The 19655-nt window shown below is 54.9% G+C and overlaps 2 protein-coding genes and 1 long non-coding RNA gene across 5 annotated transcripts; 2 read left to right on the top strand and 1 right to left on the bottom strand.

The window, feature by feature from the left end:
* Nucleotides 1-1905: 1905 nt before the first annotated feature.
* Nucleotides 1906-6055, top strand: TMUB2 (transmembrane and ubiquitin like domain containing 2). Of its 2 annotated transcripts, none has more exons than XM_061177137.1 (3): nucleotides 1906-2003; nucleotides 3988-4536; nucleotides 4793-6055. In XM_061177137.1, the coding sequence occupies exons 2-3, from the start codon at nucleotides 4013-4015 to the stop codon at nucleotides 5157-5159; spliced, it is 891 nt and encodes a 296-aa protein (XP_061033120.1). In that variant the 5' UTR covers nucleotides 1906-2003; nucleotides 3988-4012; the 3' UTR covers nucleotides 5160-6055. The 2 variants fall into 2 exon arrangements, with proteins under 2 accessions (XP_061033120.1, XP_061033119.1); XM_061177136.1 differs by lacking the exon at nucleotides 1906-2003 and adding an exon at nucleotides 2050-2685.
* A 78-nt stretch (nucleotides 6056-6133) lies between these two features.
* ATXN7L3 (ataxin 7 like 3) lies at nucleotides 6134-13782 on the bottom strand. Of its 2 annotated transcripts, none has more exons than XM_061177134.1 (13): nucleotides 13570-13782; nucleotides 12103-12213; nucleotides 11672-11804; nucleotides 11293-11464; nucleotides 11002-11099; nucleotides 10794-10816; nucleotides 10423-10489; nucleotides 10182-10210; nucleotides 9794-9862; nucleotides 9481-9524; nucleotides 9136-9207; nucleotides 8885-9042; nucleotides 6134-8771 (listed from the first exon to the last, which is right to left on the bottom strand). In XM_061177134.1, exons 2-13 carry the CDS (start codon nucleotides 12151-12153, stop codon nucleotides 8623-8625), a joined length of 1065 nt encoding a protein of 354 aa, XP_061033117.1. In that variant the 5' UTR covers nucleotides 12154-12213; nucleotides 13570-13782; the 3' UTR covers nucleotides 6134-8622. The 2 variants fall into 2 exon arrangements, with proteins under 2 accessions (XP_061033117.1, XP_061033118.1); XM_061177135.1 differs by having other exon boundaries at nucleotides 10423-10468.
* Nucleotides 12743-14602, top strand: LOC133080952 (uncharacterized). Its single transcript, XR_009698642.1, has 3 exons — nucleotides 12743-12821; nucleotides 12905-12999; nucleotides 14539-14602. It is a non-coding gene; the product is annotated as an uncharacterized LOC133080952 (long non-coding RNA).
* The last annotated feature ends 5053 nt before the right edge of the window (nucleotides 14603-19655 follow it).

Genomic DNA, 19655 nt, shown 5'->3' with positions numbered 1-19655 from the left:
AAACAGTAACTTTTATCTCACAAACATAATGTTGATCAAAAGAAGTCAGACAAAAGAATTGAAAGCAGGGACTCAAACAGATACTTGTACATCAGTGCTCACAGCAACATTATTTATAATACCCCAAAGGTGGAAACAACACAAATGTCCACTGATAGATAAATGGATAAAGAAAATGTGGTATATACATACAATGGAATATTACTCAGCCTTAAAAAGGAATGAAATGATATGGTCTACAACATGGATGATCCTTGAAAACATGCTAAGTGAAATAAACCAGACAAAAAAGGACAAATATTGTATGATCCCACTTACATGAGATACCTAGAATAGGCAAATTCATAGAGACAGGAAGTAGAAATAAAGGGGGGAGGAGGGAAAGGAAATGGATAAATAAAGGAAATGGATAGTGATGATGGGTGCACAACATTGTGAATTAATGCCACTGAATTAGCCACTTAAAAATGGTTAAAATGGTAAATTTCATGTATATTTTACCACAATAAGAAAAGACTGAAAAAAAAAAAAAGAAGCCGGACACCAAAGAGTACATACTGTTTGATTCCACTTATACAAAATACAAAAACAGAAAACTATGGTGACAGAAATGATAGTAGTGACTACTCTTTGGAAGTTAGTGGCGAAGAGGACTGAAGGGCAGTTCTGGGGTCATTTTCTATTTCTTTCTTTATTTTTGGCTGCGTTGGGTCTTTGTTGCTGCGCACGGGCTTTCTCTAGTTGTGGCGAGCGGGGGCTACTCTTTGTTGCGGTGCGCGGGCTTCTCATTGCAGTGACTTCTCTTGTTGGGGAGCACGGGCTCTAGGCGCACGGGCTTCTGTAGTTGTGGCACGCGGGCTCAGTAGTTGTCGCTCGTGGGCTCTAGAGAACAGGCTCAGTAGTTGTGGCACGTGGGCTCAGTAGTTGTCGCTCGTGGGCTCTAGAGCACAGGCTCAGTAGTTGTGGCTCACGGGCTTAGTTGCTACACGGCAAGAGGCACCTTCCTGGACCAGGGTTCGAATCCGTGTCCCCTGCATTGGCAGACAGATTCTTAACCACTGTGCCACCAGGGAAGCCCTCATTTTCTATTTCTTGATCTGAGTCCTGTTTCCACCCATGTGTTCAGTTGGTGAAAACTAACGAGCTCTTCGCTTTTGAGTTTGCTCGTCAGCATTATTTACACTTCAATCAATAGTTCACCGGAAAACAACAGCAAAAACCCCAGAACGTCTTTAGAACAAATTTTAATTTAAAAAATCCGGATAAATTCTTGTAAGCTGAACCTTTTTTCCCTGTCTTTCTTGGGGCTCCTGCTTTTCCTGTGTCCTAAGCCTGCAATGAATCTGTGCCTTCTTTTGAAATGCTTTCTTGCCTTATTTACCAAGCTTCCACACTACCTGGGGCCGCATTCTCGGAGCACCGGCTGGTGACTAAATTGTCTCCTTGTCTGTCATCTCGACTAGCCCTGAGTTGAACTCTTTGAGATGAGAAAGACCAGTCCCGGCTGATTCCGCTAACCCGGAGCTCAGTGCGCGTTGCAGAGCAGTCATAAATCCAATCAGCCCGGGAGGCTGGGAGCAAGGCCGGAAGAAAAAGGCTGCGAAGAGGAAAGCGCCGCTCTGGTGTACCCAGCGGTGCCAGCCCGCTCGGACATCCAGACGCGAAGCCACAACCCTTGCCCAAGCACCTCCCCTAACTCCCTCCTGGCCCCGCCCCTTACCCATGGGCTCCTTAGGCCCCGCCCACCAGGCGTGGCCCTGCCCCGGGAGGGCCAGGATCCCGCCAACAATAACTCCGCCCCTCCTTCCGCTGAGAAACCTGTCCCTTTTATTTAAAGAATACGTTTACGTCAGCCCGCTTTACGTAGCTTGTCGTCATCAGTGCAAGGCGCGGAGGCGGAACTTCCTGTCTCTGGTTCTAACAGCTTCCGGGAGAAGCCGGAAGAGACCGGACCCTGGACAGAATCAGGGCTAGCCAGCCCCTCCCCCGGCCCCTACAGAAAGGTGAGTCCACGGGCCGTCTAGGCGAAGTCAAAACACTTAGTCTGGACGTTTCAGGTGAGGATCTCCTTCCTTATCCAGGCACAGTACCGGTCCAGATCCCCTTTAATTTCCCATGTTCCCCTGCGTACTCAAGCCCCGCCCCCAATCTCCCGGCCCCGCCCCGAAGTGTGAGGGGTGTGGATGGTTTGTGAACCCCTCAAGTGACTCTACCCGTCGCGGGCTGGAAGAAGCGGGTTTGGCCACGGCGGCCGGAACTAGGCAGCCTTTCGGCTTGGGTGGACCCACGGACTCCTCTCCAGCGCCGCGGGAATAGGACTGCCCAAACGCGGAGCCTTCGCGTCAGAAAAGGCAGGATCGGGGACCCCTCCTCACCGCGCCGTCAGGGTCGCTCACGGGTTGAGGAGTGAGCAAAGGCCTCTGAGGAGGGAGACCTGGGGTCCTAACCAGGCCCTCCCCTCGAAAGTTCCCTGTGCCTGTGCCAGTCGTTTTTGCCTCTGTTCGCCGCAGTTTCCTTTTCTTTAAATCAGGGTTAATGACGTTAACCTTCTTACCATTAGGGGTTAGTTGTGGGAGTGATAAATAACTGCTACTGTTTGTTTACTGAACAATTGCAATGTGCCAGGCACTGAGCTAAGTATTTTGCTTCGATGATTTCCCGTCATCTTCAAAACAACCTTATGAGGTAGGTACTATTTTTAACCCCATTTTACTGATGAGAAAGCTGAGGCTCTGAGAAAATTGTTTGAGGTTACAGAGCTAGTAAGAGGCAGAGGGGGTTATAGTTAGCTTGGGGTTTGTTTGTTTTTTTTTTTTTCCCTGATTCCAGGGCCCATGTACTAAATAAGGATGTGAAAAGTATTCAAATGTTGATATGTTCCGCAGTATTCTTTGAGCAGCTACTGTGGGGTTATGCTGGGCACTATGGTACATAGAGAAATCCATGTGAACCTTATCTTCCGGGAGTCTAGTAGAGAGGTGGACTGGTAGATAAGTATAATGAAGTTTTATAGGTGCTGTGAGAATAGTCTGGTAATGATAATCATCAGACTGGATTTGCCCAGGGACAGCTTCGAAAGCAGCAGATTCTCCAAGGGAAAGAGTAGGTACTCCAAGGAGCAAGCAGATATTCTTCCTACCTTTCTAAGAAACTGCCGAGGGAGAACACAGGACAAGGGGGGAGATTGCGATATGGATTGTGAGAGCCATTTTGGAATCTTGTCCGAATCAGTTCCATGCAGGTAGTGGTTTTGCATTTGTGAGCCTGCAGTGACCCAGGAGGGTGGTGCTTCTGGTGTCTGTTCTGCTTTGCTGCCAGAAGAATTTCGGAGGAGGCAGACACAATGTCCGCTGCATAGTGTCTGTTGATGGCCCCTACAGAGCTGTCCCTTTGGGGTGGTCTGACTTTGCTTTCGATAAATTAATTTTCTTTGGCTCTTGACATCTGGACCTAGATCCATGACCATGAATGAGACTGAGTTCAAATGACACAATCTGGCAAGAGTGGCTGCACTATGCCTCCAAAGGGGCCCCAAATAAAATATTCCGGGCTTTTTTGGTTTCTCTGAAGCCACCTTAGAGGCATCTCGGGGGGGGGGGGGAGGCATAGTTGCTTTACCAATAGATAAAAATCCTAGAGAAACTCAGGGCTCAAAGAAGCAAATGTTTTCCCCACCTGCCAAAAAAGCAACGAACAGTAGCAGTAGCAGCAACAAAGCTGTAAGGTTTTCCTGATGATCCATGCTTACTGGGGGGTTGGAATGTGAGAGAGGAAGGGCGTGGAACCTGAAAGCCAGCATTTCACAGTAGAGGCAAGGGGTAAGTCCTTAGCTGTAGATTGGGGGTCCAGAGTTCGGAAGGTTTGTGTCTCTACAGGACACTGAACTCCATTTTCTTTCAGGGCTGGGTCAGTTAGAGCCTAAACAAACAGGAAACCCGGTTGCAACCCCTCATGCCCTGCTGATGCTCTCCCCCTTTGTTCCTGCAGTGTGGACCCAGTCAGCAGCCAGGCCATGGAGCTCTCTGATGTCACCCTTATTGAGGGTGTGGGTAATGAGGTGACTGTGGTGGCAGGTGTGGCGGTGCTGATTCTAGCCTTGGTCCTAGCTTGGCTCTCTACCTACGTAGCCGACAGCGGTAGCAACCAGCTCCTGGGCACTATTGTGTCAGCTGGCGACACATCCGTCCTCCACCTGGGGCATGTGGACCATCTGGTGGCGGGCCAAGGCACCCCAGAGCCAACCGAACTCCCGCATCCATCAGAGGGTAATGATGAGAAGGCTGAAGAGGCTGGCGAAGGTGGGGGAGACTCCACAGGGGAACCCGGAGCTGGGGGTGGTATTGAGCCCAGCCTTGAGCACCTGCTTGACATCCAAGGCCTGCCCAAAAGACAAGCGGGCCCGGGGAGCAGCGGTCCAGAGGTGCCCCAGAGATCTGAGGATAGCACCTGCCTCATCAATGTGCGGCTCAAATTCCTCAATGACACCGAGGAGCTGGCTGTGGCCAGGCCAGAGGATACTGTGGGTGCTCTGAAGAGGTAAGTGGGCTGGGAAGTGGGAGGCTGCTTGTACCCCATGCCCCCAGCCCTTGGTCTTCTCGGAGGAGGCTGATACAGACGTGGGAGCAGCAGGGAAGCGTCAGGTGCAGGCAGCCCTTACAAGGCGGGTGGGGGAATACTTCCTTAGAAAGCCACCCTGCAGTTTCCCCCCAGTGCCTTGCTTTGTTGGTCCAGGCCTTTCGGCCTTCTCATTCCTTGCCCTCTGTCTTTCCTTCTATCTTTCTCATCCTTACAGTAAATACTTCCCTGGACAAGAAAGCCAGATGAAACTGATCTACCAGGGCCGCCTGCTGCAGGACCCAGCCCGCACACTGCGTTCTCTGAACATTACCGACAACTGTGTGATTCACTGTCACCGCTCACCCCCTGGGTCAGCTGTTCCAGGCCCCTCGGCCTCCCTGGCCCCCTCTTCAGCCACTGAGCCGCCCAGCCTCGGCGTCAGTGTGGGTAGCCTCATGGTGCCTGTGTTTGTGGTGCTGTTGGGTGTGGTCTGGTACTTCCGTATCAATTACCGCCAGTTCTTCACAGCACCTGCCACTGTCTCCCTGGTGGGGGTCACTGTCTTCTTCAGCTTCCTAGTATTTGGGATGTATGGACGATAAGGACCGTAGGGAGAAAATGAAAGGCGTGGTCTTCCTCCTTTATGGCCTCCCCCCTTTCCTGGCCAGAGCTGGGCCCAAGGGCCTGGGAGGGAAGCGTGGAAAGGATGTGGTGGGTCCCCCTCCATAGGACCCAGGAGGCAGGCATGGGGCCTCCGCTTCACGTCCACGAGGGTACAGACATCCCCTCTGTGCAAGCACAACTCAGGTAGAAATGAGAATGTCATCTTCTTTCACTTTTAAGATCCTGAAGTTCAGAGCTGAGCTGGTGTTCCAGCTCAGTGGGGAGCCTGGGCTCTGAGGATTCCCTCCCAGCTGTGGCCCTAGCTCTTTACATTATCCTGCATGTCTGCTCCTCAGCCCCCAGCGCTGCCTGTCAGGGCAGCTCAGCATGGCCCCAGCATACTTCTATAGGGAGCCTGGAGTATCTTTCGGTTCCCTAGTGGAATATCCATCTTTTGAGACTGAAATCACATGGGCAGGAGTGAAGTTTGTGTCAGCCTTCCCTGTAGGCACCTGGCCACCTCTACCTTCTCCCTCCACCCCATAGCAGGAATAGGGTGTTCTCTGTGTTCTGGATGGTTTCCAGTGTTCTTTTTTTCAAAGCACTTTGCTTATATTCTTTTCTTAAAAAAATAGTCCCTTATAGAGCTCAGTCAGGAAGGGGATTGGGGCACAAAGCCAAGCCCCCAGCATTGGGAGAGGCCGGGCCACAGCTGCTGCTACCCTAGGCCTAAGGCTGTAAGCAAGAGGCAGCTCTGGCCCTCAGCCAGTGTCCTACTCTGCCCAGCTCCAAGGACGAGCTCTGGGTATGGAGCACTGGGCCCCAGGCCCTTGCCTCTGGGGCTCTTGGATGGAGGGCCAGTATCCGTGACTGAATAAAGTTCCATTTTGTGGCCGTGGAGTCTCCTGTGACATTAAGAGAATGCCGCTGCTCTGCCCCCAGCAACATGGGAATGAGGGTGGGTAGGCCGGGCTACCAACGGGAGATGCAGTTTATTTACACCAGCAGCCATGGGGGCAGGGGGAATACACAGCGTTTACAAAGTTAGCTACCTGTACAGGATGGATTACATATGCAAAAATAAAAATCTCAAGACCACAGGACAGCGTGAGCCCCACCCCCCTCCCCCAATGACCCCAGCATGCGGTAATGCCAGGCGGGTGGCCCCTGGGCATGCGGGGGGGAGTGATGCATGGAAGGAAAAGCCACCGGCCATGGAAATTAGTACAGAACCCCCCCACACACACTCAGACACATGATAGAATACAGGGTGGACGACACCTAGCCGGGGTGGGAAGGATGGGAATTGAAACCCACACAGCCTGCTGTTAGAGGGAAGGGAGTGGGGAGCTCCTAGCCCCTGTTCAACTACATGGTAGGGGGGGCACACTCTCCCCGGAAGGAAAGGGGTTTGCTCCCTCAGGGTCTCTGCTGGACCAAGCCCATCTCTTACCCAGCCTGGGCAGGGGGCTCTGCCCTGAGAGCGGGCCAGGGAACAATGGGGAAGTGGATGTGGACAAACCAGTTCCCAAACTACTTCCCACTTCTCCCTCCTCCAACCAGAAGGGGGAAAGGGAGAGGCCAGAGGTGAAAGGGTGTATTAGGGCCTGAGCTGCAGCTGCCTCTCAGAAGGAAGAGTGGCCCGCGGCCTTCCTCCCTTCACCTTCAACCTACTCCCAAGTCTTCATTTGGGAGCAGGCTGGAGGCTGGCTGAGATCCTCCTTTCCCTCTGGCTTCCCCTTAGAGGGAGAAGGCTGTGGAAGAGCGAGAACAGAGGAGCCCAGGCCCCAGGATTTATTCTAACTCCTGCCAAAATTTGGCTTTTTAAAAAATAATCAACAATTCTTGGGTTAAAAACCAGTCTGTAACCAGGCGTCAGCCACAATCAGAGCCACCCCAGGGGGAGATTGGGGTTCCAGACAGGGTACTACAGCCCTATCTCTGTTGTTCCCTTAACCCTCTAGGGTCCCTAACCCAAATCAGTCCAACCAGTCCTGGGTACTAGCTACCCAAATGTGGGATGGCTCCTCCTGGGAGGAGGACAGGGGACACGTCCTGCAAGTGCCAGAGAACATGGCTCAGGGTCAACTCCATCCCTGTGTCAGTCAGCTCTGCTCCCTGCCCAGACTGCAGTCCTCCAGCTCGGCTCCTGAGAGCGATGGTGCCCGTGTGGAGGTGGGACGATACATCTCTTCAGGATGTAGACCAGGCAGGTGGGCACACTGGCACCACAGTCCCACAGAGGGGCACTGTCTGGGCATGGCACCCCTTCCCCCTCCACTGACAGCCCAGAGCATAGAGACCACCCTCTCTTCCTGCCCCACTCCTAGCAAGGGGGGAGAAGTAAAAGATCAGGATTTTCCTCAGAGCCCCAAACCACAAGTACAGAATAAATAACTTAAAAGCGGCTAAGGAAGGGGAAACAGGGCAGGCTTCAGAGGCAGGAGCATCGAGAGAGGAACTGGAGCTGGTCAAGGTGAAAGAGGGGGTGGCAAGCAGCAGTTGGGAACTTGGGCTGCCCTGGTAGGGCAGTGGGGCAGGGTAGGCAGGAGCAACATGGGGCCACCCCAGGAGGGTGAGGCTGGGCCCCTTCCTGGGGCAGGGAATGAGGTAAGAAAACATTTCAAATAAAGCAGCACCGTTCCCTCTCACCTTGGGGCCCCACTCCTCGCCAGCCCTGGGTCAGGGAGGAGAGGTAGGGGGGGGAGTCATTTTGATACACAGCTCCCTCTTCCTACCCTCCCCCTGCCCTTGAAGCTGTAGAGGCTGGAGGCCCTTTCCTGGCACCCAACAACAAAAGGACAGCTCCTGCTGCCAAGGAGGCCCATGGGGACTGAGGGGAAAGGGCTGCCCCTGTGAGGGGCAGGGAAGGCGGCGGCAGTTCTGGACGCCTACCTCAGCAGACAGCTCGCTGTGCCTGCCTACCCCTGGGATGGGGGCGTTTGATAGGCTTCTTCTGCACACAGACAGGACACGCCCAGCCCTGCTCCTCAGCTCCAAGCACCGGACCCATTCACATTGCTGAGGGCAGCTGGGGGAGGCCCCCTCCAGGCTCAGCTTCCAACCCACCGCCTCCCGGGTAGCCACGATGCTCCTCAGCAGGGCTTAGTCCAGTTCCTGGGGTGGGGGGCGGCAGTGCCCTGGCACAGTGCCCAGGTCAGGCCCCTGGCCTAGCTGGACATCCAGTAACTCACAGAATAAATAGGAAAACCGCCTCCCCACCGAACTTATGTCCAAGGCATAATATGTCCAGGTCTGAGTCCTGCACGCCGAGGGCTCGTGCTCCGGCGCAGAAGACCCTGACACCCCCCAGGGGTGCATAATTGGATCCTCTGCCTGCCTGGCCCACCAAACTTCCCAAGCCCAAACCCCCAGCAGCCGTCCATTTGCCAGGCTATGCCACCTGGGTGGGGGTCGGGAGGGAGGGCTCTGCTCAGCCAAAGGCTATCCCTTGCACCCAAGTCAGTTGATGTCGTCGTAGATGCTGGGCGTCGGGGGTGCCGGAGGCTTTGGCTTTTTCTTCTTGTTGGAGCCCAGGCCAGAGGCAGTCCCTACCAGGCTCAGATGGGATTTCTTTTTCTTGGTTTTCCGTGACTCGGAGCTGTTGGTACCTGAAGAGAAAGAGGCGCGAGGGTTGAGGGGAGGGTCGTGGCAGGGGAACGCAAGGTGCTCCCCCTCCTCGGCTTCGGGCAGAGAGCCCCTGGGGCCCAGCTGTATCACCTACCTAGACCCCATCCCTGATTCTCACTCGTCTTGGAGGAACCTGAATCAGAGGGTGAGAGATCAGAGGAGCCATCCCACTGAAGCCGGCTGATCAGGGCCTGGCTGTCAGTCATGTCAAAGCTGTCATTATCCAGGGAACTCTCGACCTCTGGAAGGACGCTGGAAAGGGAAGAGGCCAGAGAAGGGCTTCAGGGATACCAATCATCATCCTTATCCTCCACAACCCACCACCTTTCCTGGAGGGTCACTCACGCTGAGGGTCCAAGGAAATAAATCCGCACGGCTCGCCGCTGCTCATCCGTGTGCTGGGGGCAGCGCAGGGACCTGGTGGGGAGAGAATTATCAGACCCTGACAAGGCAGGAAGGGTCTGAGGAATACAGGTGAAGCCCCTCCCCTCAGCAGAGGTGGGAGGGGTGGACACAGGCAGGGAAGGGATGAACGGAGAGCCCCCAGATTGTGGCCTAAGGCCTGACCATTAGAAGAGGGGCGGGGAAGGGTGGGCGTCCCGCTGCTCAAGTCCAGGGGTACTCCCGACCTGTGCCCAGGGTGAGTGTGCAGGAGGGCCCCCTGGCCCTGTTCCTAGGTTCTGAGCTCACCTTGTGCACATCTTCTTGGTGTGTTCAGAAATCACCCCACATTGCTGGAAGAGGAATATAAGCTGAAAGGACGGATGGAGGAAAGCCTACTCTAGACACTAGACATTCTCTTCTGTACCAACGTTAGACTGTAAGCAGAAATGGCCCCAGGGTGAACACGGCAGACAGCCCCAGACGACCAATGGCCAGGAAACCTAATTCCAGAGAGAGACCTAGGTGCCCTCACTGCTATGTCAGCAGCCTCTTTCAGGGCCTCAACCACTGCCTGTGGCTCAGCGCGCTCCCGAGGGCCTCCCCTTCCCTGGTCCCTCACCGTGGTGAGCAGGCTACGCAGCTCCTCCGGCCCCAGTGTCTCGTAGCTGATCCCAGTTGAGTTGTTATACTGGGCAAGAACCAGAGGTACAGGTTAGAGAAGGGGCAGCCAAAGAAGGGAGGATGGGGGGTGGGGGGCAGAATCAGTCCCTCTCATCCCTTTCTAAGTGAGAAGCCCCTAAGACTGCCCAGCAGTTTTCCAACAATCCCTTCCATCCCACCTGCACAGGGGTAAGGGGTTGGGACCTACAAAGAACACAAATATGCAAGACCTAAATACCCCATCTAGTGCTTCTGGCTGTCAGCATTCTGATCCCCACTTGTCCAATCCCACCCAACTCACAACAAGGACAATGAGAGGGAACCTACAAGGGGCAGCCCCTACTCACCTTAAAAGGATCCGAATTGCTAAGTTCCCCTGAAGAAGAAAAAAGAAGGGGAAGGGTGTTTGATGCAGAGGTACAGACAGAGAACCCTGAAAATAACCAGAGAGGAAGTGGGGGTGATAGAAGGATCACAGGCCCTCCCTCGATACCCCGGCCCGCCCCCGCCCCCCCCCCACCCCGCCCTCCAGCAATGAGTCCCAGAAGACATAGCTAGAATCACTCCTGTTGTTCCAGCCCCACTTACCATTTTTGTGTTTTAAAGACTTGGATCTTCGAGGGGAATTGGGGTTCTGGAATGGGAGATACCATAGCTTTGGGGAAAGGGTAACGATAAGGGGGAGCCGAGAACCCAGGGAAGGAAAAAAGATTTGACAAAGAAACATCCTCAAATTCCTACTCTTCCCATCAGTAAGAGGCCCGTCTACCCATATTCCCTCCTCCCACCTTCCCCCAAGGCCTCTGCTGCCCTCCTGCCCACCAGACACCCTCATCCCAGAACCCAGAGAGGTACCCAACGACCTCAGACTTGAGTCAAGACACCCGAGGACTCCCTACCCAAAGGGGAGGGTATGTGTCCTTCGCCCAAATCTCCCTCATGCTTGCCCCAGCTCTCACCTTGTCTGATTTCCTCTTCTTGGCTGTGTAGGACAAAACGATAAAAGGCAGGGTCACTTTAAGTTCCCAATCTAAGGGCACCTAAAGGAAAGTACAAAGCTACACTCTCCCCCCTCATTCAGGGTAACAACTTGTGACCGTTACGTACCCAATTCCTGCGTGCCCGCCTCACCCCAGTGGCCCCCAAATTCCCCAGATCCCCAAACACCTTTCTTCTCTGAGCCATAGGACCAGTCGTTGTCATTGATGTCATCGTTATCCTCTTGGTCACTCTCAGACTTGTTCATGTTGTTGCTATTGGCAATCCTGCCAAGGGTAGGGGAAGAGGAAGGGTCAAGGCTGCCACCTCTCTGCCCCCGACTTACACAGGTATAGTGGAGCATCTGGGGCCAAGCATGACCCACCCTCTGTGCCCTACAAATGCCCCTGGGGGGCTACACCATGGGACGGGCTACAAAAGACGAGCCGCTCTGGTTTTAGCAGGGGGAGAAGCCCTCACCGGCGGTTGGCGATTCGACTGCTGTTCCGACCCATTCCCAGGCACTTCTCCAGATGGGGAGCAAAACGGGAGGCGGCAATGCTGCGGCTGCAATTGGGGCAAACACACTCCTTGCTCTTCCACTGGTTGAAAACCTGTCCAAAGATGTCCAACCCCGGCTGGTCCACGATCTCTGGGGACAGGAGAGGCGTGTCGATCAGGGCGGGCGGGTAGGGGACCCTCACCTCTCGTTCCCACCCGTGGCCCCATGGCCTCTTCAAAGCCCCTGCCTAAGCTCACAGGAGCTCCACGTTCTACATGTGGTGCGGTTGCCAGAGAAGGACCCTCCAAGCACTCCCAGGACAGGGCTAGACTGCTCTCCTTCAACCCTGAAGCTCACCAAAATCCTTCATGCTATCAGGGTCCGTGTCGTCCAGGAAGAAATAGCCACACTTGACAGCCCGGTGTACCTCAAAGCAGAATCCCAAACAAGAATCCTCGACCAGGTCCGCGTATATCTCCTGAGCGATGGCCTGGGCCCGGGGGAGAACATCCAGGGTCACAAGAGTCATAGTCCCACGGACTGAGAGCAACTCTCACCAACCAAATCGCCTGCCAATTCGCCCTGGTCAAAAATAATGCCTTCTTTGCCATTTTCCCCATCTTGACTTCGAGTTCTTTCTTCTTCTGGATCCTCGGGCCTTCTTAGCTGGCTAGTCCCTTTAAGGAACAAGGCTGACTACCCAAATTCCTCTCTGGTGTGGATGCCAGATAAAGTGACGAAGAAACATCAAGAGAAAGAACTGGAGGCACACGTGGGGGAGCCCTCACCTCTAGTTTGCTGTTATCCAGGCCAGACAAAGACATTTCCTCCATTTTCATTTGTAAACTCTTGTGGAGACGGCGCTCTGACTGCTCATAGCACAGCGGGCGGCAACACGGCTGCACACATGGGGGTGGGGGTGTTGGTGTGAGTCCAAGGCACCTCTGATGACTGCCACCTCCCCTCCGCACCTCGCTGCCCAGAGCTCAATGGTGGCATCAGGATCTACCTCTCCCTAAAGCCTAGGCTCACTAAGTCTGGATGGTCCTTCAGGGCCTGAAACCCAAGGGCGGCCTAGTCCTTCCCAAGCCTGAACTCAGGCCCTGGACTCTACTGCCAATCAGAGTCTGGGTCTACAGGAGGCAGCAGCTCCCCCCAGGTCCCCAAAACTCAAACCCCTCTTCGATACCCATGGTGCAATGCAGCAGGGGGAGGAGAAGGAACTCTAAGGCCTCAAAGCAAACCCACAGGGTGTGGCAAAGAACTGCACAGACTCCTAAATACACTCCCCTCCCTTCCCTAGGCTCTCCTCAGAGTCACCTCTGCTTTCAGCCAGGATGTCCACTTGGGGGGGTACTGCTACCAGAAGTAGGAATGGCCCTAGGACCCTACAACCTTCACCCCACTCTATCTTCCCTTGAAATAAGCCTGCCACTACAGAAGGGGAGCAGAGCCCACAGAAATCTAGAGCTAAAGGGGCATTTCTGGCCACCATGAGCAAGAGGAGGTAGAGTCCGGTGGGATGGCAGGCCAAGAGTGGGCACTCCCCTTACCTGTTCTTCTTTTAGATAACCACCCTCCCTCCCTCAGGACCAGCCCGGAAGTCTCTCCAAGAGCCCCAAAGTCCAGGAATCCCCACCAAAGGATTCAGAAACAGCGCCCACAGTCCGGGGCCCCTCTGAACGGTGGGTACGAGTTTAAGGAGCTGCCGGCCTAGAGTGGGGTGGGGACTGACAAATGAGCCGGGGGCACTGGGGAGGGTAGGAGGCCGGGCCTCAGCTCTTCCCCCGTCCCTGCGGCACTGCTGCTGCATCATACCAACTGGGGGGAGGAGAGCCGAGCCGCCGGAGGCCGGCGCCGGTCCGGGACAGACCGACCCCTAGAGAGTGGGCAGAGTGGGACGCGTCCCGGCCCCTCTTCTTCCCCGCCCGCCGACAGCCCCGGCCGGCCGGGGAGAGGAGTCCGGGAGGGTGTCTCTATTGTCCCGGGGGCTGGGGCCTGGCTCCCTAACAAAGGCCCCGCGCCCCCTCCCCGGCCGGCCCTGCCCCGCCCAGGGGGGACCCAGACAGGGGGAGAGCGGGGGGCCCCGGCCGGGCCGGGAAGCCGGGGGAAGCCGGGCGTTTCCGCGTCGGCCCGGGGGGAGGGGAAGGGGCGCTGACCCAGACCTGGGGGGAGGGGGCCCAAGCCCCGCCTCGGGCCCCGCCCCCCGCCCCCCGCAGGCCCCTCCCCCGTCCCCGTCTCCGTCCCGTACTCACCCCGCCCGGGGGGCCGCGCCGGGGCCCGGCGGCCTCTCAGGGCCGCGTCCTCCGGCGGCGGCGGCGGCGGCGGCTGCTCCGGAGCCCCATGTCCGTCGGTCCGTCCTCGCCTCTCCCCGGGGCCCAGGGCCCGGGGCCGGGGGGTCGGGCCGCCCCCCCGCCTCGCCGCCTCACCGGGCGGCCATGGCCCCTTCCCCTCCCTTCTCGTCCCGTCGCCGCCTCCTCCTCCTCACCTCACCCCGCCCGCGCGCAGTCCGCGCGCCGTCCGCGCGCCCCTCCCCCCGCCCCCCACTCCAGCCCGCCTCTCCCGGGCGGGGGGTGCGGCGCGAGCCCGGAGCGCGCGCGCGTGCCGCGACCGGAGGATGGATGGATGGAGCGAGCGAGAACGCGAGCGTGCGCGCGCGCGCCCCTCTCCCCCCTCCCTTCGCGCGGGCGCGAGGCCAAGCGCGAGCGCGCTCCAACCTCCTCCTCTTCCTCCTCCCGCCCCTCCTCAACACCCCGCCCCCGCCCTCCCTTCCTCTTCCTTCTTTCGCTTTCGCGCGCCCAGCGACTGCTCGCGCCTGCTAGAAGGGCCCGAGCGCGTGCATCTGCCCCACGGCCGCAGCTCGGCAGCATTTGCTCCAGGGGGCGGGGACCGGGCGGGGAGGAGGGGCGCCACGCCGCCGTCCAAAGTACCGGCGGACGGGGACGGGGGCGGGGAGATGGGCGGGGCCTTCGGGAGCCACCTCGGCCAATTGCCGTCTCGCCTCGGCCCGGCCGGCCCAATAGGATGGCGGTGGGTGGAGCGGCGTTCAAGGTGAGGTGCGCGGTGCGCTGGGGGCGGAGACGTTGTGCCGTCCCGGCCGGCTCCGGGGCGGGGGCAGCGGGTGGCGTCGAAAGAGAGCGCCGGCTCCCAGCCGAGCCTGGGACGCCTTCCGGCCCAGGCTCCCCCGCCCTTCCCTCTGGGCTCCCGGCTCTTTTTCCCCCCAGCGCCCCCACCCCGGAGTTCACCCCGAAGCGTGCAGCCGCTTCTGTGAAGAGGCCAGAGTTGAAGTGGGACGCAGCAACTCAGGCCAGAAAACCTGAAGGGGGCTCGTCCGAGCCTCGGTTCCCCGTGTTCCTGGGCGGGTCTCAGCCCACTCCAGGCCTGAGAACCAACAGACGCCCGAGATGAGGGTCCTCCGCTGAGGGCGGAGGCCGAGCTGTGCCAGTCTGAGCGGAGCGCCCTCCCCGCCCTCATCCTAATTTAGATCCCACACCTGCTCGCCTTTCCTGCTTCCGGAACCCACGATGGACCCCCCCCCCCCGCACCACCACCACCACCACCACCACCACCACCTCTTCTCTCCACAGCTTGCCAGTCAGTGGCCAGACCCTTACTCCGACCCAGTTCTACTCCCCTGGGTGTGCCCATATCCGCGCGCTCTCACAGTCCCTCTTCTGGAGTAAAGGGCCTTTCCCAGCCGCAGTAGGTGCTTAGACTGGCGCTTCCATCTCAGTTACTCTCTGTGTCTGGAGTCCTGGAACGGGTATATGACAGCCCTCTTCCTTCAGAAGATGAGATTAAATGAGGAAAGTCTTAAATCATATACTTTGGAACCATCACTGATTCTTTAGTCTTCAGTAAGCATTTATAGAGGCAATAGTCCTATGGTTAAGACCAGGAATCATCTGAATTTAAATCTGTGGACTTGACAAATGAACTTGAGCAAACGAGCTCTCTGTTGCCCCAGTTTACACTGTTGTCACCGGGTATAATGATAGTACCTATCTCATTAGGTTGTTATGGGGATTGACAAGTCAATGCCTGAGAAACTCAGCTCAGTGTGTTTGATAAATCTTAGCTGTTACTCTTACGGTGCACTGTAAGAATTCTTACGGTGCATCCGTGCTGGGATGCAAAAATAAAATAAGACAGTTACACTTCCTCAAGAAGTTCACAATGTGGGGGGTAGACAGACCTGTAGGAAAATAATTGCCAGTGTATAAGAATAAGAGAGCTGGGGACTTCCCTGGCGGTCCAGTGGTTAAGAGTGCGCTTCCACTGCAGGGGGCACGGGTTCCATCCGTGGTTGGAGCTAACCATAGGGGACAGAGGTGGCCAGGCGGAGGAATCAAATGATGTAAAAGGGTTGGTTAGGAAAGGCTGCTTTTAGTGGGAGAGGAGCCAGGTCAAGGCAGGCCAAGAAGGTACTAGATATCTCACACAGAAGCTTCAGAAGTGAAGTTCCCAGGGACTTCCCTGGTGGCGCAGTGGTTAAGAATCCGCCTGCCTATGCAGGGGACACGGGTTCGAGCCCTGGTCCGGGAAGATTCCACATGCTGTGGAGCAACTAAGCCCGTGCGCCACAACTACTGAGCCTGTGCTCTAGAGCCTGCGAGCCACAGCTACTGAAGCCTGCCCGCCTAGAGCCCGTGCTCCGCAACAAGAGAAGCTACAGCAATGAGAAGCCCGCGCACCACAATGAAGAGTAGCCCCCGCTCGCTGCAACTAGAGAAAGCCTGCGTGCAGCAACGAAGACCCAACGCATCCAAAAATAAATAAATAAACAAATTTATTTAAAAAAAAAAAAAAGTGAAGTGCCCAGAAGCCTGGGCACTGGCTGGAACATAGGAATGGATGGGGAAATAGCAGGAAGTAAGCAGGGCAGACCACGCAGGACTAAGGGTGTGCTGAGGAGTCTGCGGGCTTTAACCCTACAGGCTGTGAGGAGTCCTTAAGGGGAACTGTTTGACTTGCATTTTAAGTAGATCACTCTGGAATGTGGAGTCTGGATAGCTTAGAAGTAGTAGGTTTTTGTTATAGCTTGAGATGTGTGGGGTAAAGGAGAGAGAGACCCTGAATACATCATTAACCAAGATGGGGAACTCTGAGGAGGAGATGTGAGGATACAGGACAATGACAAGTTCAGTTTGAGATATGTTGGAGTTACTGTGGAATCAGCTGGTGGAGACTCTCAGAAAGTGTTTGAACTTGAGTCTAGAGCAAAGTAGTGGGGCGAGGACTTCAGGTGTCTCCACAGTGTGAATCAGGAATTCTCCATTCCGATGACCCTGATCTGTTTCTTAGTCTCGGAATATGTCCAATACATCCTGCCCTAAGGAATTTACATATGCCCAGGAAGCCTTCCTATCTCCTCCCTGTTTACCTAAATCCTTCCTCACTTCTCCACCCCTGGCTACCCTCACAAGAAACTCCTTTAAAACTGGATTGTACTATTCATTTGGCACTTGGCCTGAGCAGTCTGTGGTGGTGACCTCTTTGGGCACGTGCCCGGTCTCCACAGTTAGCACCAGTCAATAGACACTAAGGACTACACTGGTCCAGGCTCTGGGCGAAGTGCAGCAAGCCAGAGAGACACACAGACCTTGTCCTAGTGGGGCTTACAGCCCAGCAAAGCCTGATGTGGAAGAAAGATTGAACGTGAAGGCATCCAGGCTACCGAAGAAACACATGCATAGAGATCTTTTAGTCAGGGGGTCAGGGGAGGCTCCCTGGAGGAAGTGGTCTTTTAAGTGGAGCCCTGAATTAACTAGGAAGAGAGGTGAAGAGGAACATTCTAGGCAGAGGGAACGGTTATGTGTATAGGCAGAATGTGTAGAGGCCTGGGAAGAGAGTGTGGTGTGTTTGAATCTTGGATGGCTTGTGTAGCTGGAGTTGGGCAGAGAGGCCAGCAAGGGCACCAGATCCCCCAGGGCATTGTGGGCCCTATTTATTCCCTCATTCAACAAATATTTCCTTTTTTTTCCTTCTTTTTTTTCTTTTGGCTGCATTGCACAGCATGTGGGATCTTAGTTCCCTGACCAGAGATCGAACCTGCGTCCCCTGCAGTGCAAGCACAGAATCTTAACCACTGGACTGCCGGGGAAGTCCCTCAACAAATAATTCTTGACTGTAAAATGTATGCCAGGCACTTTTAGGTGCTGGGATTACTGTAATGAATGAACAGATACGTTGCCTTCTACTTGGAGAGATAGACAATGAACAAGTAAACAGATACAGAAACAAGGAGATGTAGAAGAAGGCCTCTCTAGAGAGGGTGGTCAGGGAAGGCCTGTGAGGTGACATTTGAGCTTAAGTCTGAAGGATGGGAAAAACAAGCTATCTGTAGTGTTGGGGGAATGGCATTTTGGGCGGAGAAAACAAGCGCAAAGGTCCTGTGGTAGGCATGTTTGAGGAACAAAAGACAGATCCCTTGGCTCGATCCTTGTGAGTGATTAGGAAGAGTGGAGTGAGAGAAGGGAGAGGGGAAACAAGGGCTAGGACTTTTAGGGTCATTGTAAGACAAGGAGTTGTAAGTGTAAGGTCATCAGATTTGTTTTAAAAAGATAGTTTTGGTTGCTGTGTGCAGAATGGACTGTAGGGGGCCAGAGAGCAGCAGGAAGACCAGTTTTAGGTCTTTGCAGAAGTTGAGCAATGGTGATGGCCTGAAGAGGATGGGGATGGAAGCAGGTAGAGAGATTTGAGAGAGATACAGGAAATGGAATGGACGGGTCTAGGTGAGCGAATTTCACCTCCTTTCACTAAGAGATGAAATAGGGAGCGAGGACTTAAGGATGATACCCTGATTTCTAGATTGAATGACCAGATGGTTAGTGATCATCTGGGGTCTTGAGGTATGAGGTGCCTGCAAGATATCCCAAAGAATACACTGAAGTCTGTACGGGTCTGCAGCTTGGAAGAGCGGTCTCTATAGAGACCACCTTTTGGAATGGTTACTATGGGTGATAACTGGGGGTTCATAGAGTGACTTGAACACCTAGGATAGAATGAGGAGGAGGTGGGACTTCCCCTGGTGGCACAGTGGATAAGACTCCATGCTCCCAATGCAGGGGGCCTGGGTTCGATCCCTGGTCAGGGAACTAGATCCCACATGCATGCTGCAACTAAGCGTTCACATGCCTCAACTAAGGAGCCCACGTGTGACAACTAAGGAGCCCATGTGCTGCAACTAAGGAGCCCACGTGCCGCAACTAAGCAGCCCACGAGCAGCAACTAAGGAGCCCACCTGCCGCAGCTAAGACCCCACACAACCAAATAAGTAAATAAAATAAATATTAAAAAAAAGAAATAAAATCAATCCCTTATTTATTAAAAAAAAAAAAAAAAGAATGAGGAAGAGGAGCGGATGCCAGCAGAGTAGACCAAGAAGTCAAGAGACAGACAAGTGGGACTTCCCTGGTGGTCCAGTGGTTAAGACTCCACACTCCCAATGCATGGGGCCCAGGTTCAACCCCTGGTCAGGGAACTAGATCCCACATGCCGCAACTAAGAATCCACGTGCCACAACTAAAAGATCCCTTGTGCCGCAACTAAGACCCAGAGCGGCCAAATTAATTTAAAAAAAAGAGAGACAGACAAGTGTCCACTGGGTGTAATTGATGAACATGTTGGTGACCTCAGCGAGTCACCTCAGGGGAATAGTGGGTGGGAGGTGAGGAAATGGGAGACCATGAGGGGCAAGGAGCTTTTCAGAAGTTTGGCCAAGAGTGAGAGAGGGGTGTGGGGAGAAGGGAGAGGTCTTAGATGGCCCTGGGTCATTAGCCCTTGGTGGTTGCAGGAACCCAGCCAAGGCTTGTGGAGGGAAGGCTGTCTTCCTTAACATCAGAGAGCAAGTCATCTCAGCCCAGCCCACTTCCCATCAGAGGTCTGGGTCATTAGGAAAGTCATTCCTAACCCTGGTGAGGCTGAGGGCTCAAGGTGGGAGGGTTACCCCAACTTCCAAAGATAAGCCCTTGCATGACCATGGTGAACACCCCTGACCCTAATGGTTCATTCATCACCTCCGTTTTTCAAGGCAGTGCATTCCGGGAGAAAATAATGTATCTGTTTCCCAAATTCTCAGGCCTTAGTGGTCTGACAACCCAAGGTGAACAAACTGAATTGAGAAAGTGCAAGAACAGTAGCACAAAACAATGTGAAGGCAGGTTGCCTACGGAATCGTCAGGAATGAGGAAGATGGTTCTAGAAAGAAGGGGCAAACAAACTGGCTTCAAGGGTCTTTCCACATTGAGACTGTCCGGTCGCCCCTGTCTCTACTCGCCCTTCATTGAGTCCAGTGATCAGACAGCAGTCAAACCTTTTTTACTTTATTGTACAAAAAAAG

The sequence above is a fragment of the Eubalaena glacialis genome, chromosome 19 (genome assembly GCF_028564815.1).
Source record: "Eubalaena glacialis isolate mEubGla1 chromosome 19, mEubGla1.1.hap2.+ XY, whole genome shotgun sequence".
Taxonomy (NCBI): Eukaryota; Metazoa; Chordata; class Mammalia; order Artiodactyla; family Balaenidae; genus Eubalaena; species Eubalaena glacialis.
Note: the sequence above shows the minus strand (reverse complement) of the source record. Positions and strands in the feature narration are given on the sequence as shown.